Source organism: Nothobranchius furzeri, chromosome 3, assembly GCF_043380555.1.
Source record: "Nothobranchius furzeri strain GRZ-AD chromosome 3, NfurGRZ-RIMD1, whole genome shotgun sequence".
NCBI classification, from domain to species: domain Eukaryota; kingdom Metazoa; phylum Chordata; class Actinopteri; order Cyprinodontiformes; family Nothobranchiidae; genus Nothobranchius; species Nothobranchius furzeri.
The window spans coordinates 56,961,909-56,979,117 of NC_091743.1; the positions used below are offsets into that span (position 1 = coordinate 56,961,909).

Below are 17,209 nucleotides of genomic sequence, written 5' to 3' on the forward strand. Positions count from 1 at the left end.
AGTTCTGAGAAGCAGGCAGATGACACACCAGGGAGAGGCTGGAGTGTGACTACCACAAAGCTCACCGCTGAAAACGATACGATGATGACCAAACATGACACGCAGCAGCAGCTGTACACTTTACTATCACACAGGCAGGCAAGGTGTGAAACTAAATATACAGTAAAGCTAACGTGTAGCACTGGATGAGAAATACACTGAAGAACATTTATGAGTGCTACTTTTTTACCCCTTTCGTTTAGATAAATGTTTTCATACGGCCTAAACGTCTATATGCCTGAAGATGATGAGACACAGCTGGTCTGGATTATTTAAGACATCTTAAGCCATAGCAGAAATATTTCAGCACATCTTAGGATTCAAACGCTCCTCCAAAGTTAACCTGCATAAATTGAAGTAACTTCACCGTTTCAACTTTTTTTATTACAATAAAAAATAAGCTGGAGTGCTGATGGATTGCTAAGCTCACATTTGTGACACACACAAGCACACGCCCTTCCCAAATACGGCTGTAAATCTCCACTGAGATGTTGGTGCAGGCAGTCCCCACAGGCACCGTTTCACAACTGGGAACAACCCAGCTCCACACAGGCAGCATCACTTGCTGTAGATGCATAACCAGCTAACGCCACCGTTAGCCAGGACAGAAGTCCATTAACACAGTAACAGAATCTCTGAAAGAGGCTAAGAAATACTCACAAGTAGAGGGACACCACTTTGGAAGCAGCTTGCCCTAAATCTGGTATGGAGGTCAGCTCATTGTGATCCAGACGCCTGCAAGTGACAAACAGCAGGTCAGAGAACAAGAGAAACACACGGAAGTGTTAGGTGGTGTTTGGAGGAATGGTGACCTGATATCTGAAAGGTTCTAAAAAATTTAAAGGAACCTTGTTCTTCTTATCACAAACACATGAAGCTGAATTCAATCTGTGCATAAATCAAAGGATTTCAAATACAACTTGTCACGTCTGCCGCAGAGCAAGTGGCAAGTCATCCTTGTAAAAACCAAAAATAACATAGGAGTAAAACAGATGTCCAGGAGCGTATGACTGGTGGGCTGGCCTGTCAAAGATGTCACCAGTGTGTGTATTATCAGTTAGCCTCTGCCTGTATGTGTGTGTGTCCTGTATGCCAGTGCTGAGTGACACAAGGCCAGGCCCTCTCCTCACCATATAAAATATTTACAAGGCCAGCGTTGGCCACAGTATCGGGTGGTGGAGGAAAGGCTTAATATAGAAAACCACCACTTAATTCTTAATTGGATGTAGTTCAAGGCAACACAGAGCAGAGGAGATACTGCTCTGGACTCAAACCTCTCACACTTGACAAAAATGGACTAAAATAAAAATAAAAAAAAACTGTTTGAGCCATTTTCTCTGAAGCTACTTACAATTCACTCAGGTTACGAAGACTGGCAAAAGCCTCCATGCTGATGGACGTCAGCTTATTGTGGCCCAGATTTCTGAAACAAATGAAAGAAACAAATATGTTAGTATCAAAAGGAAACCACCCATTAGCATGTTTAAAAACTCCAAACCTTTTAAATAAACAAACCCCCTCCCCAGTGTAAAAATGATTCTGATCAATGGCAACGATTAGATCTCCAGTTTGACAAACAGCATCCACACATCTGAAAAGGCTGCAGTGCATAAATCCAGCCAGCCTTTAAGCTAGGCCAGGATCAATACTGTCAATACTGAGAGCCTCTCTCCCGGCTCGCTTTCCAAACAGAACCCACGAGCCGTTCATCTGCAGCACTCAATTTGCACTTTAGGCTAACGGTGTATTTAATAGCTGGCACTTGACTTGTACGGAGGCTGATTACAGAGCGATTTGTCTGGGGATGTAGCGATACCGCTGACAAACAACAAGTGAAAAGGTGGGGGTCCGGTGGGGGAACCCTTAACAACCATTTAAGATTGAGACACCCCCCACCCACCCATCTCCACCACATGAACATAAACAAACGACACCTCGGTCACACAGGCCTTCTGCGTAGCTGGCATGCAGCCTGCATGTTGGCAGAGGGGAGCCTGCAGTGACACTGCTGTTTGTGTTTGTGTGGTGGAGTTAGCCGGGGTGAAAGGCAGCCTACAGCGGAGCCGCTCTCACGTCGCTCTGTCCAAACGTGAGAGACAGGCAAGGAATGTTTAACAGGCCTGCCGAGGGACGAATGCTTGTTCTCTGAGTCTGGGGACACATTTACCTGATGCAACACATTCCTCCTCCACTTGTGTCACCGTGTGTAAGAGCAGCAAAGGACAGCATTTACTTTATGTCTTACAAATTAGACAAAGCAGGAACATATTAAGACAGCTAATGTGCAGAGGGTGGGATAATAACACGGTGTGTGAAGTGTTTCTTTAAACAATCAATCTTATTCGCAGTCTGACTTGTCAGATTTCGCTTTCTAGTCTTCTAAGCTCAATTGCAGATAATGACAGCCTCTTTCCTCTGTTTTTTTCTGTTGACGTGTGTGTGTGCGCGTGTGTGTGTGTGTGTGACAAGATAATAGCAGAGCATGTGTCTGCCCTCCAGGCACAAGCCTAACGAGGAGGTGTGTTTCAGTGTCTATGTGGTGATGATGGGGCACCTCTCGCTGTGGTTTAGCTGGCTGAACTGTTGTGCCCTGCAACAGGAGGAAATTACTGCCTTATAGAAGTGCCCGAAGGAAGACACGCACGCACGCACGCACGCACGCACGCACGCACACACACACACACACACACACACACACACACACACACACACACACACACACACACACACACACACACACACACACACACACACACACACACACACACACACACACACACACACACACACACACACACACACACACACACACACACACACACACACACACACACACACACACACACACACACACACACACACACACACACACACACAGCGCTAATGAGATTAACTCAGTAGAATGATTCCGTTTGAAGAGCAATCAATAAAATGGCACGACGATGAAGTTGGATTTTAACAGGCAGCTTTAAAATTCAACAGAATTTTTTCTACCAACAAAAAATGAAATCACCTGTGATACAAGGCATTAAATAAAGACAGGAGCCCAAAACCAAAGCAGTCATGACCTAAATAAGAAAAAGAAAGCTGCATCTGGGAGCTAAACCTGCTGTACTGGTGCTAAAGGCCAAGGCAACAAACAAAACTGGTCTTTTACACGCAAGCAGGTATGCCTTCTCTCCTGAGTCACCTGCACTGTTTACACAACTCCACATGATCCAGACTGATTTATTCTCTTAGCTATCAGACCAGATCAGATAAGGTTCACAGCCCTTTAACACCTACTGCAGAAGATGTGATAAGACCCATTCTCCTCATGTCTTCTTGAAAGAAAGACTGGGGTGGGGGGACGACGACGACAACTGTGTGTGTGTGTGTGTGTGTGTGTGAGAGGGTGGTTTAATCCCATCTGAAAGTGGTCTTGCACTCATACCACCTCTGAGAATTTGCAGTGACAGAATCAGAGTTATAGAATGAGTCACTGCATCAGAAGGGTGGCGATGTCGAAACGCCAAAAGAAAAAACCCACCTAAAATGTCCCGTCAGACATTTCATATCCCATCTTTAAAAAAGCTGAGCAGTTAGGTGTGTATAGCTAGATTTGTGGCAATCGTGACAAAATAAATATTCCTATTTAATTAAACTCCAGGTTCTGTTGTGGTATGGTGTGTATTGGTGTGTGTTCCTAAGAGAATAAATAGTTTGACAGTCACCTGGATGAAATTCAACCACAGTTCCAGGAACACAACCAAAAATAACAAAGTATGGACTTGTTCAATCTGCATTGTTGAACCAAAGACAAATGCTGACACTGAAAATCTGTTCTGACCGAAGGACTTTAGCAAGCTAGGCATTTTTATAGAACCCACAATTAAAACTCAATTTTCCATATTTTTATGAAAATGTTGCTAATCGCTGAGCAGACTTGGTGAAGACCACTATAGAAGAAACACTTGAGCAAAACGAAGTTTCTCTGGGGAAAAAAACATGATTCATGTTTTTTTTCCCCCAGTTCCACCTTAGTGTCTACAAAGAGTACTGCATGTTTGTAATTACCAGCTAATAAATCTATGCCTTCTAAAGTAAGATGCAATACAAACATCTTCCCATCATACCATTATTTCACAGGGCTGTAAAAGACGATCTGCCCCGTTACAAATGTATTCTGTTTTTGCCTTTTTGTCACTTAAATGTTTCAGATCAGTAAGCTAGTTTTAGGATCAGCTAAAGATAACCTGCTGTTTTATAATCATTTGATTTATTAAGGGAAAAGGCTATCCAAGCAAACCCAGATCTAAAGTAACTAACCCTCTTGTAGAATCAAGATTTTAGTGTTTACCACTTTACTTTGAAAATTCTGTTCAGTTCCCCCAAACAAACCTGGCCTGATTACCACACCTGCTTAATTAAAAAATGATTTGAATAGAACCTGTCCAACTACACATAGTAGGCTAAAGAGCTCATAATGCCCCATTCTAAAGAATGATCTAGAACAACATCCAAAGCACCATAGGCCCTTGGTTAGGGTTAATTGTGGAGGTCATACTTACATAATATCAATGAGACATGGGGGCACATATGACACCATGGGAGACTTTCTATGTCAAAATGTCCACCAAGGGCCACATTGGTGACTCCTCCAAGACTGAGGCCTGCAGCCTTTTGAGAAAAAAGTGGAACCTCAGACATTCTGGAGTAAAACTCGCACAGTTTCCCACCCCATTCCCCCTAAGAAATGCTCTTATTTAACAACGATTACATATTTCATTCCTTTTTTCTTGTGTGACACTAACATTTGTAAATCTGAGGCACCAACTTGTTTTTCTAACCACTTATTCCTCAGTAGGGTCACAGGGGAGCTGGTGTCCAACAGTCACCAAGAGACGGGGGGACACCCTGGACAGGTCACACACACACTCAAACTTAGGGACAATTTAGAGTAATCAGTTAACCTGAACATGCATGTTTTTGGTTTGTAGTGGCAAACCGGAGCACCAGGAGAACCTTTGCAGGCATCGGTAGAACATGGTAACTCCACGCAGAAAAGCTCCAGCTACCTGCAACCATCTTGCTGCCAACTGCTTCACCATGCAGCCCTAATCTCCAGCATTCAAGTGAAAAAGCAGTAGGGCTGCACAATATATCGAAAAATTATCGTCATCGCGATAACAGGACGTGCGATAGGCCCATCGCAAAGCACGTCCAAAACGGCGATAAATGTTTGGTTCAAACATTTCCATCCGTGTCATACATCAACTTTTTGTAAACCAGCTCTGTTTTTTACACGGAAGTATTATTTGACCAATCAAATGTAGCCCTTCTGATATGCAGCCAATCAGATGGGTCCGTTCACGTAATACGCCCGCCCCCTACAAGCTGCCCCGCGCTGCTCGGCTGTCTCCATCCGAAGGTTGAGATGTTTGCCAGCCTTACATAACCGCTCTTGTTTTCGGCACCACCACTTCCTCTGCGCGCCGACACCGGAGCGTTGGAGACTGTGCTGCCGAGCGGAGCTTCCCGGGCTGCGCTTACTTTGGGCCGCCGTACCGCCGCCTGGTTCACCCACTCCAGCACAGACTGTATCCCCAAAATTCCACTATCTCCGCTCCGCTTTCCGCTCGCTTCCCTTGTTTGTCATGCTGGCTCAGATCTCAGATTAACGAACGCACTTTGTGCTGAGGTTTCTGGCTCCGGTTAGCTTCCAGCTAAAAGGCTACAGCAGCACTCTCCTCCCAGTCCCACCGTGCTAAAGAGGGCCTGGAAAAGTTCCCCCACACATCAAAGTGATTTTTTGTTTATGAGCTTTTATAACCTTGTTAATCAGGATAGTTGATTTGCTGCTGCACATAAACTCAGTCAGAAGCTCTGCTAGCCGGTTTTTTTAAGAGGAGCTAGTTCAATTTGTTAGCTTGTTATCAGAATCATAGTTGGAGTTTCATCATCTGAGCTGCTTTTTAAGATCTAGGTAAACTTGTTCAATTTGGGGTTAAAAACAAACGTTTTCACATATTTTCCATGTAGTTTTTTTTTTTGCCAGTTCCTCTTCTGAAAGGTAGACAATTGTTTTTCTCTTTCCCTCAGAAAATGTTAATTTTCTCCTAGTTTGGCCCAGCACAGTTCACTTCCCAATTACAGCAACAGCCTTATATCATAACCACATAAGTGGAGAAAATGTTCAGTAGCAATGAGAGAATTTGCTGTTGCATTTAAGTGATGTTAACTATTATTTAACATTTAAAGTAATTTTCTGATATTTTTATTTATTCAAAAACCCTGGTAAGGGATGTTTTTCTGTATTTGGAGCATCAGAAAAAGTTTTATGGTGGAGGTGATGTTTTAAAGTCACTGAGAAACTGCACGCATGCAGTTTGTTAATTTGCTGCTAATACAGTAGCAGGTGCAGCTGCATATTTTTGCAATAAAAATGTTATGTTGTAATGGAATTCATGCATTAGTTTTTGTTTGCTTTAAACCCAGAGCAGACGTCACACGCCAGATGACATCAACACTGCATACTTTAGTATTTGTTCATTTATCGTGAGTAATATCGATATCGCAATATTAAGCACTGTTATCAAATATCGTATGTTTTCCTAATATCGTGCAGCCCTAAAAAGCAGCAAAACATTAATAATCTGTAATACTGAATGTCTGCTGAGGATGAAACAATTTCTCTCAGGGGATCTTTATCCATCTAAATCATGTCTCGCTGAGTAACGGTCTTTTGGAGGAAAAGCAGAGCTCAGCCACGGTAAAATATCAGTGTTAAACCATGTAGCTGATGTCACAGAGAAAACTCATTAAAAAGGCTTTAAAACATAGCTGTGTTATTACGGGTGTAGTGGTAGGAGAGGAAAGCCTGGAGTCCCAGGGTGAGGTCATAGCAAATGACAAAGTGTGTGTGTGTGTGTGTGTGTGTGTGTGTGTGGGGGGGGGGGGGGGGGGGGTCGTGCACACACAGAGATACATCATCATTATCTTCCATGTTTCTTCAGCAGATAAGCAGAGAGTGAACTCTGCAGTAGAAAGTGTGAAGTGATGTCAGTGAAGAGCCGTCTAGGGTCCAGCTGTGAGACAAAAGCCCGTTAATGTGGTCCATTTCAGGGCGTTATAAACCAGTTCAAAGAATAACCTGGCCATACACACACATACGCGCTGCTCTTCCTGTCATTAAGGGCCAGTTTATAGCTCATCAGCTGTAGTGAGAGTGTGCACAAAGCTAACAACAGTTCCAGGCACTCATTTACACACAGGGAGGAGGAAGTAAAAAGGAAAAGGAGACAATATCTTATCAGCTTTGACAAGGTTAAAAGCATAAGCCAGCCAACAAGATTTACTGTAATGATACATCTGATTTGTTAAGTTTGGAGGGAAACAATACCCCACAAATTTAAAATAAGGCCTTTGAAGAGCAAACAGAGACCACATTTCACCATTTGCATAACAGATCCCCCCAACAAACAAATAACAAAGAAGCGACGGCAGCCTTTGAAATTAGTCAGGCTAGAAGTTTTGGCTCCATTTCTGAAGACAGCTCACATCTTGGGGCCACCTGCAGAACCGTTCTCTGTGCTGATTTGAGCACTCCAAAGAAACAGGCTGGAGGGGGTGCACCAGCATGAGGCGCTACGTGTGAACCCACACCAGGTCTACCAAACCCTGGCTCGGACGCTCAGGAGTCCAACGCTTCACACTGTATGCATGTTGGGCCAGATGCACATCACTTCACGCTGGGATGTGTTGTGATGACAACGTAATTTGTTATAAATGGCGCCAGACACTATGAGCAAAAGGAAATGAGTGTCCCCAATTAATGAGAAAGAATAACACAAACAAAATCTGGCTCTCTAGTGGGGCTTTTGTTACAGCACCACCAAACACATGAGTTTTATCTTCAAAGTGTGGAAAATGAAGATTCTGTCCAATTTTTTCCCTCTTACTGATTTTTATTTAATTTCCAAAGCACTAATTATCTATGATAATAATACTTTCATGAGAAGATGTCTAGACACTAGCATTTTATTGCTTTTTGGATGAAAGAGGAAACAAAAAGGTGAATAGAAGTGGTCCAAAAATGTGTTTTGTCCAAGTCTTCCCTCAAACTTTGAAGCCATGTGTGTTTTCTGGGCAGAAGCTGCCTTACTTATGTAGCACCTCTTACGCTCCATCCAAGTCACGTTCTTTTTTTTTTTTAATCTTCTCCAGATTTCTAAACTCTTACCAGATGCAGAGAGTTCACAGATGATTCATTGATCAAACCCATTTTGTAGACACTGACTTTGAGGGAGAGGGGGAGAAAACAAGGACTTGGCACTCTGAAACATCTTCACTAAAATGCCATCTATTCTCTGAACTGAATTCCTGATGAATGACTAGTGGCAGCAGCTGTTTGATTAACATTAAAGCCAAAACGAGGCTGTGAGCTCATTTCATATCTTCCTGTTATTGTCAGAACTGATCTACTGTTATTAGAGTAGGGGTCAACCTCATCTACTTTGTCCTAATTTGCTCACAGCTAATAAATATTGCATAAATAATCTAAACTCGGTAGAAGACGGCCCCTTTAAACTCCTGCTGCCTTTACCAACAGCCAGATATGGGAGCAAGGAGTGAAGAGCAGCTGATAACAATCAGTGCCAATAATAATAAACCCTTCCAAACCCCAAGTTGGGACTTTAAAATATCCACCAGAGGACATACGAGTCATAAGGCTAGCAAAACTATGACAATAAACAAACTGGAAATAATCACCCCCTCCCCCCAAACCACAAAATTACAAGGTTGTGGAAGGAGAAATGCCCCAGAAACCACAGAGGGCTCAGCCTCGCTGAGTGCTGCTGCTGTGGCTGCATTTCTGCACCAACCGCTGAAATCTTCATGAGTTTAGGAAGATGACATATTTCTGCAGCGTGGTAGACAAACTGTACATGAATCAGTCATTATGTCATGTTCGACCTTAACAGTAAAAAATGGTTGCGACACGTAGCTGAACCAAAGAGCAAGTTTTACCTCACGCTGAAGGATTTTTTTTCTCATAAGGGGATTATAATAAAGTTAAAAGAAAATAAATGTGTCTGAAAACATGTGACATTAAACCAGATTTCCCCGTAATGTTTCATTACCTCCAGTTTCCCCGAGTGTGATGTTGGCTAAGGTTTCTGACCACTGACATAACGTACCAACATGCAGAACCAGCCTGAAGGCAGCAGCAGCAGCAGACCATAACATTAACAAAACACTTCATTGCAGTGGTTGGAAATCCCCCCCCCCCCCCCCCCCCCCCCCCCCCGTCTCAAACACATACCCCTCTCCCCCCATATTCTCTTAGGCCAGGTGATTTGAAGCCACTCCTCCTGCCAAGTAGTCCACAACCAACCAGCGGCTTAAGCTCCCAGTGCCTGTCATGAAACCACCGACACAAACCCATTTCCTGAGGGTAGAAGCCAAAACCAGCTGTTGGGGGTGGCCCTCACCAATGAGGCTTCAACTGTGAGGTTTAAGGCTATGGCTTGGGGTTAACTTGGAGCAGTGCTTGGTAAACACCAGTCATTATGGCAAACACGTTTACAAACCTCACTGGAAATGCCAAATTAGAGCAGAAGACCAGGGTAAATCACAGCCTGTACTGACTTTATACAAGCAAATGAAAATACGGAGTCCATGAAAACTCTGTAGCTCTGACAGAAGGGATTTTACAACCTCATACGAGAAAAAACTGAGACACTCCAGCAAGCAGACACACTGCTATCTGCTTCATCTCTATCCAATGCAGCAATCACAGCCAAAATTAGTAATGCCCAAGCTTTTATTTACTCACAAAACCCCATTAGGCCAGTGGCACTGTGGGTAGAAATGCTTTTTATACACATTACTGTGGCTGCAAATAAGATAAAACACCACTCCCGAGGGGGAAATGTGAGCACGAATGTTGTTAAGCTATTCATCAATCATAAAGAGTAGGCAAACATCTGAGACTAATGGTTAGTGTGTTAAATATTAAAGAGCTATGACAGAAAAACAGGAAAACTAATGGTTGATAACATGTAAAACAGCTACTTTAAAGAAGCTTTAGCGCCATCATTTTTAAGCATTCATTGTAAAAAAAATTATGATTGAAGACAGAGTTGAGACAAAAACCTGACGAAGCATTTTAATGACATCAGTTATTGCAATAAAGTCACCTAAATTACCAGTGAATCTACCCGAGTAAATGGTCTTTGTAAGAGTTTGACATGTTGGTTTTATAACACTAGTTCATTTAGTTTCCTGTTGGCTCAGCTTGCCCTGTCATGGTTGTGCCAACATGTTTTTTTCCTCATCAAGGCTCTTTTCTCGGAGGACCGTCAGGGTCTTGAAGGGTGAATATTTAGACAACTGGAACGCATTTGGATTTTTTTCTCTCCATCTACTCAAGAGTTAAGCGCCTTGTATCACAGAGGACTTCAGGCTCTTTTTGATGAATGGGCTACGGGCCGAAAACCTGCCCTCTGGCCACCTAGCTGCCCTTTACAAAACGCCTTCAAAACTACATTTAATATTTTTGTTTGAATCAGACAAACTGTAGATCACGTTTAAGGAACACAGCACTAATCATTTGTTTTACATTAATATATATTTAGTAATTAGGTTCCAATACATTTAATCATGAGAAATTGCACAATCACAAAACCAATTAACTATAAAACGAGCTTAAAGTTGCAACACCTTGATAGTTGTAACACTGTTGTGAAGTTGAAGCTAGAATGTGTTTTCAGTGGAAAAAGCCATATTTGAAGAAAATAATCCAGTACAACATAGGAATAAGAAGTGTGTGCTTTACACACACACACACAGTACTCAGTGACATCTTGATTCTGACTGACTCTGGCTCCCATGTGCTGTTACTCTTACTCGAACTGACTGCAGCATTCAACACTGTAGACCTCACCATCCTACTTCACAGACTCGAATTTTGGGTGGGTGTGACCGGTACTGCCCTCGAATGGTTTAAGTCGTACCTTAATGGTCGGTGTTTTAGTGTTCCCAATGTCCCACTTCCATGGGGAGTACCACAGGGCTCCATCCTGGGTCCTCTCCTCTTTTCAATTTACATTCTACCACTTGGTAAGATTTTAGCAAGTCTCGGGTTTAACTACCACTTTTATGCAGATGATTGCCAGATCTACCTTCAAATCAACCAACAGCACTCATTTTCTATAATGTCAGAATGCCTCTCCCAGGTTAGATCCTGGCTTTCTCAAAACTACCTACAGTTAAATGACAGCAAATCAGATGCCATACTCTTTAGCCCCACTAACATGAATGGTGCTTTAGATGTCTCAACTCTCCCACTAAATCTCAAATCATGTGCCACTAGCCTAGGTGTGAAACTGGACTCTGATCTTTCAATGTCTTCACAAGTCAACGCTACTGTCAAGTCCTATTTTTTCCAACTCCGCCGCATCACTCGTCTTAAGTCAATCCTCAAACGCCCGGATATTGAGTCAGTCATTCATGCTTTTATTACTTCACGTCTGGATTACGCAAATTCTGTCCTGATTGGGATTAATGCTTCAGCCTTAAGCAAACTGCAGAAAGTTCAAAATGCCACGGCCAGATTTTTAACCAACACCGACAGACGCATGCACATCACACCCATCCTCGCAGATTTACACTGGCTCCCAGTCAAATTTAGGATTAACTTCAAGGTCCGTGTGCGTCTGGCTCCCTCTGTTAGCAGTTTCAAGTCGGCCCTTAAAACGCACTTCTTTAGCATTGCATTCCCTCCGTGACACTTTTCATGACAATCTAGCACCGGATTTGAGTTTTTCATTCCATTTTTATGATTTAGTTGCTCACTTTTGGCACCTCACACCATCTGGTATTTTATTTCGTTTTATTTGTGCCATTTCAAATGTTTTTATCATTCGTCACATTATTTTATTTTATAGTGCTGTTAACAGTTCTATTTTATTGTTTTTAGTAGGAATTTTTATCTCCGACTATTTATGCTTTGTTCTTATGTATTTTGCCTGTTCTTATTGTGTTTCTTGGTCAAGCATTTGGCTTTTTATGCACAGCACTTTGATTAGCTGCCATGCTATTTTAAAATGGTGCTTTATAAATAAATATGGTATGGTAAAACAAAAGAACCTATTAAGAACTTTTATTAGTCAAAACTAAATAAAAAGAAGCCTTCATCTGAACCAAACTGAACGAAGAATCTTTGAATCTGAATATGTTAGTGATCCATCTTGATTTAGACCTCATACATCTGGTTCCTTTGAGTTACCTGCCAACATAAAGTTGCTATCTCAGTTTGTATGGAAAAATGCAACCGTAGGTGTTTTAAAAGATAACTCAAAGTCATAAAGCCATTCCCTTTGAAAACATCCAGATTGCAGGTGCTTAAATCTTCACCGATAAGGTTTGGAGGAGATAACAGAGAAGAAGTCTCAGAGCGGCGCAGGGGCTTACAGCAGCTGCCTCAAACAGGACATTTGTCCAATTGTAGAAAAGCACCATCCAAAGAGACGGGGGTGGGGGGTAGAGTGTGTGTTGGTGTACACATATGATAAACTGCACTTGATCTCGGCTGAGTGGTGCTTTAGGGCAACGTGAGAAAAGAGCCATTATTCATGTTTCTAGACAACTTTTTAGAGTTGAATTCTCGACTTCACAGAGAAAAGATAAACTGCTGCACACAGGAACCTGAGCGGTATTCGGGCTTTAGGTGTTTAACCTCAATTTGCCAGCAACGCACACTAAAACCAAAGCTGAAAAATCTGGGACAAGATGCTTAATTGTCACTGATGACTATCGACCACAAGTGGACAAAGTAGTTTAAGTGTGCTGTGGGGAGCACAAACATGGTTTGGGAGGATAGAGAGTGGTTGTCTGTGAGAAAATGGTGTCATTCAGCATGATAAATGCTGAAGTAAGTGAACACTGGAGAAAGTTTTAGGAAAAAAATGTTCAAAATTGGCTCATTTCCTTAATGAGCTGGCAGACAGGGAATCAACTGTTGTCAGTCTAACTTCCACTGGGAAATCGATTCATTTATAGTTAAGAATTAGTGAGTTATGGCTTACAACACAGAAGGGGGAACATAGATAATACTTGTCAGGGACCTGGGTGAATGATGAACAGCTTTATGTGTTAGAACACATTTGTTTGACTCATCCAGAGGAAAGAAGTCTACATTAGAATGCCTGCATCCATGAGCTGAAAATATACAAGGACAAACCAGACTGAAAGTAAATGTGACCAGCTGGACAACACATTTCAGAGAAATTATGGGTCATTAAAGTGTAAATCACAATAAAACGTTTTTAAAAAATGCAGGTGATTGGAATACACCAACATTCAGTTTGATCAGTGACCCCCTAAAAAACAAAGCATTTTTGTTTCGTCCAGGTCCGTGAACGCACCAGTGCCAAACAGAAATGCTAGGAGTTGCACATCCTTCAAGAATTAGACATGTACAAGTTAATCAACAATAAAATATAAATCCTTCTGTTCACTTTAGCTCTTAGAAATAATTTAGAGTTCAAATCTGCACAAAAATCAAAAACTACTATGAGCCCACAAAATCAAAACAAGTGCATCTCTAATAAACATCCAATTTTTGGGCAAAAGTGTTCGTGTAAAACAATTTTGTTCAAAACACCTGATGAATAAACCTGAACCTAAGTCATGTTTCCTGAGTCAAAAGGTTATGTACTTATTTAAACTAATACAAATTAATGTAAAACACGGCACTGTTATAAACAGTTGACTATATCAACATTTGCGTGTCCGAGCAGGATGTTAACAAGAAGAAAAGAAGTTTGACACGTTTGTTCATGAAGGAAAAAGTTGTAGCTAGCTATCACAGTCATGGCTACGGTGACAGCCGCCTTTAGCCTTTACAGTTGATAGACAACTCAAGTCCGAATCACGAAAACACTCAAAGTTCTGCACATTATTAACAAACAAATAAGAAAGTATTTAATTCATATTAGGCTAATTTCTCACTCACACACAACAGAAAGTTTAAGGCTTTAAATTGTTAGCTAGTGTGCCCACCACCACAAAGGTTCCCCGTTATGGGTTGGTTAATAAATAGGTTAGCGCTTTACTTACAAGGAGACGGTCCGGACGGGAAGGTCCAGAGGCGTCGCTGTCAGCTCCAGCCCGCCACAGTCCACCGAGCCCCCGCTGCAGACACAGCCCCGAGGACACGGCGAATCCAAACTCACTCCGTAACCGTTGAGCAGCTCGAGCGACAACATTAAATAAAAAACACACCGAGACACACATCCAAACCGTGCCCGGGACGCCGCCATTTTGTATCCAGTCTGATAGCGCGGCCGCCGAGCTCTCCGGGTGGAATATTAATACAGCTCCGAGTAAAGTAAAAGCTTCTGGTGGCACATGAATTGTCTCGTCGGGACACCGAGCTAGGCTAGCGGCACCAACAACCCTGCTGCGGTGAGCGGCTGTCCGCTCCAGCAGAACTCATTTCTGACAAGTCTCCACTCCGCTCTCAAGTTTTCCTCGAGGTATTACAAATCAAAGGTAATTCACAAACGAACACGTATCACCCACTGTCCTCGTGAATGAGTGGTTATACTGCACGGTCGTGTCCATAAAAGGATCTAAAATCGCGTTCTCACAGTCCCCCTCGATAACGTGCGTCTAATTGTTAAACGACGCAGCGCCGAAGTTGTTTTTAAAGAATAGTGGTTGTCCCAGATTAAAACAGCAGACAGACGTCTGACGGTGATGGAAACTGGTCCCGAAAAGTTCAGCGAGTTGTAAATAAGTTAGTCACAGCGGTGAGAACTCCAGCGCTCCTTCTTCATCCAGTCCAAATGCGGCTCACCGCATTAATCCAACTTTGAAACACGCACTCGGTCCCATCCGAATAAACCCAACCAGCAGCTTATCAGGTGCCGTCTGTGGTCACATCTCAGCGGATCGATTAGTAGCTAAATAGGTTTCCCCCGCCTTCCGAGCGCGTCTCTCTAGTATGAAGTTTTCTCCTCTCCTGAGTTACTTTTCCCTTTCGCTCCGCAGTCCCACGTTGTAAGCACAACAGCAATTCCAGGATCCGCCCACACATGACGCTCATTGGCTAACGGGGTTGAGTGGTCTAACCTGATTGGTTTGTTTGGGTTCTCCCCGCATCGCGGACTCGGTGAGCCTTTGAGCGGCTGCTGGTCCCGCCCATGTTTCCCACTCCAGGGTGTGAAACCGCACCGCCCCCCCTCAACTCTCACTGCTTCAATCACCCAGATCAAGCGCTGTAATCGCATTATAACAAGCCAAAATAACATAATTGGTTTGAATGCCCTAATAAGACCAATATGACATCATCATTTGCATTTAAAAGAAAGTAATAAACCGTGGTTTAATTGTGTTATGCCGCAGGAGACTTAAAGGAAAAGACAACCAACTGCATACTTTTACTTTATTATTTTAACATGGTGGCTTGTGCATTTCCATCAACAGGTTACCCTCACTAAAACTAAGACTAAATAACTTCTGTTACTAGTTTATATTTGCTTAGTTCGTGTTTGGTCAATCTCTGATGTAAAAACCAAAAACTCCAGTTTCCTTTTATCCTCTTTTCTTTTGTGTCTATAATTACAATATAAGTAAAACGCGTTTTTAAAATAAAATTCAAAGTTTTCTTGTACATTTTCACTGTTTAATCAACTATAAACAAACCACTTTGTCTATCTTAAAATATGAAAACACACTGACACATTATTGTTTTTCAGAAGTAAGCCTCTCTTTCTGGACCCAGTAAATAAAACTGTCAAATAAATGTTGGGATTTAAACCCCTCTCTGTTGCTCCACAATTTAGTGCAGCACAAATATAAAATTACATCAACATTTCAAGCCATCAGGATGTCAGAACTAAGCTGCAGTTTGCAAGCAATTTTACAAAACAAAAGAGATGCTTTGCAAAATTTGGCAGATTTGACCAAAGATTATGTTACTCAACAAAAATTTGGCATTTTGGACTTCTAACGTGCCGCTTCAGCGTTTAAGTGCTCTGCAGAAGGCTGCAAATAAATTTCAAGCAGGTGTGTCTAAGCACATGCGTGCATATCCGTGCGTTTTCACCCAATCAGATTGATCTTTCCGACGTTTGAGTTTGCCCTGTAATGGCCACATGATAGCACTAAATTCTTCCCAAATGCTGGAGTCCTGTTTGCCATTGGTCTCAGAGATGCACATCTGTGATAAATCAGCATGGCTGCCAGCCTTCTGGCCCCGTGGACACTTTTTTCTCATCACATTTTTTCTTGGCACTGACAGATCCTTTTGACCGATTTTGTCAGAGCTATTGTGATCTCTTGGCGTTGGGACAAGGCCCAGATTTCATTGCCATTAATCACAATAGCAAAGGGCGCAAAAATCCACACCTGCAGGACTGCAGGCAGTTTAGTGGCACAGTTCCTTGTTCCTTCTTCAGTCAACAGAGAAAGGTTTCACGTTGCTTTGTGATGTCTGCAGGTGAGACCTCCAGCTAGTGAAGGTAAGCAACAGAGAAATGAAACCATGTTTAAACATGACTTCACCGATGACATACAGTAAAACTGACTAAAACAGGCGATTCCAAACATTTGTACCACTCCAAACAGTTTTCTACTATTTTAGCACCTGGGTATTTTTAACTATAAAACACAAAGACAGGATAATACTCATACAAAAACTTTACCTGACCAATTGATTTGATTTGACATGTTTCATTATAAATGTTCTAACTGCTGATTTGTTCTGATGCAAAAATATTTCTGTCATCGGCAACTAAACAGAATAGCAATGCCGAACTGAAACAGGCGCCCCTTGTGGCTGGCTGCAGTAGACGTTTTGAATCCCGTCTCCTCCATGTAAACTGTAAATTGTTCTGACTCAAAAACACAATAAAATACACCTCAGATAGTTTTCTCCAGGTGGTCAATTGATTTATATTGGATTCTTTTTATTGCATGTTCAAATTGATATTTCTTTTAATTTTAGTTTAGTTTGTTACTAGTTGTTGCTTAGCATGCAACCTGCATTTGTGTCACTTTTAGCCTTTTAACAAACCTCTATGTCATTACATTTTAAATTTATATATAATGTTAGTTTCATGTAGATTTTTCTGTTATTTTGCTTTTTTGTTGTGCTGTATATTTATTGAGTTCAAATTAC

General features: G+C 42.0%; 1 protein-coding gene across 1 annotated transcript in view; it reads right to left on the reverse strand.

Moving 5' to 3' along the window:
* lrig1 (leucine-rich repeats and immunoglobulin-like domains 1) overlaps positions 1-14,574 on the reverse strand; it is a 29,809-nt gene extending 15,235 nt beyond the window's left edge. The window contains exons 1-3 of the mRNA XM_015959298.3: positions 14,143-14,574; positions 1,391-1,462; positions 700-774 (exon numbers count right to left, since the gene is read on the reverse strand). Of these exons, the coding sequence (XP_015814784.1) occupies positions 700-774; positions 1,391-1,462; positions 14,143-14,345 (350 nt within the window). The 5' untranslated portion in view covers positions 14,346-14,574. The remainder of the gene's footprint in view (positions 1-699; positions 775-1,390; positions 1,463-14,142) is intronic.
* Between the last annotated feature and the right edge of the window lie 2,635 nt (positions 14,575-17,209).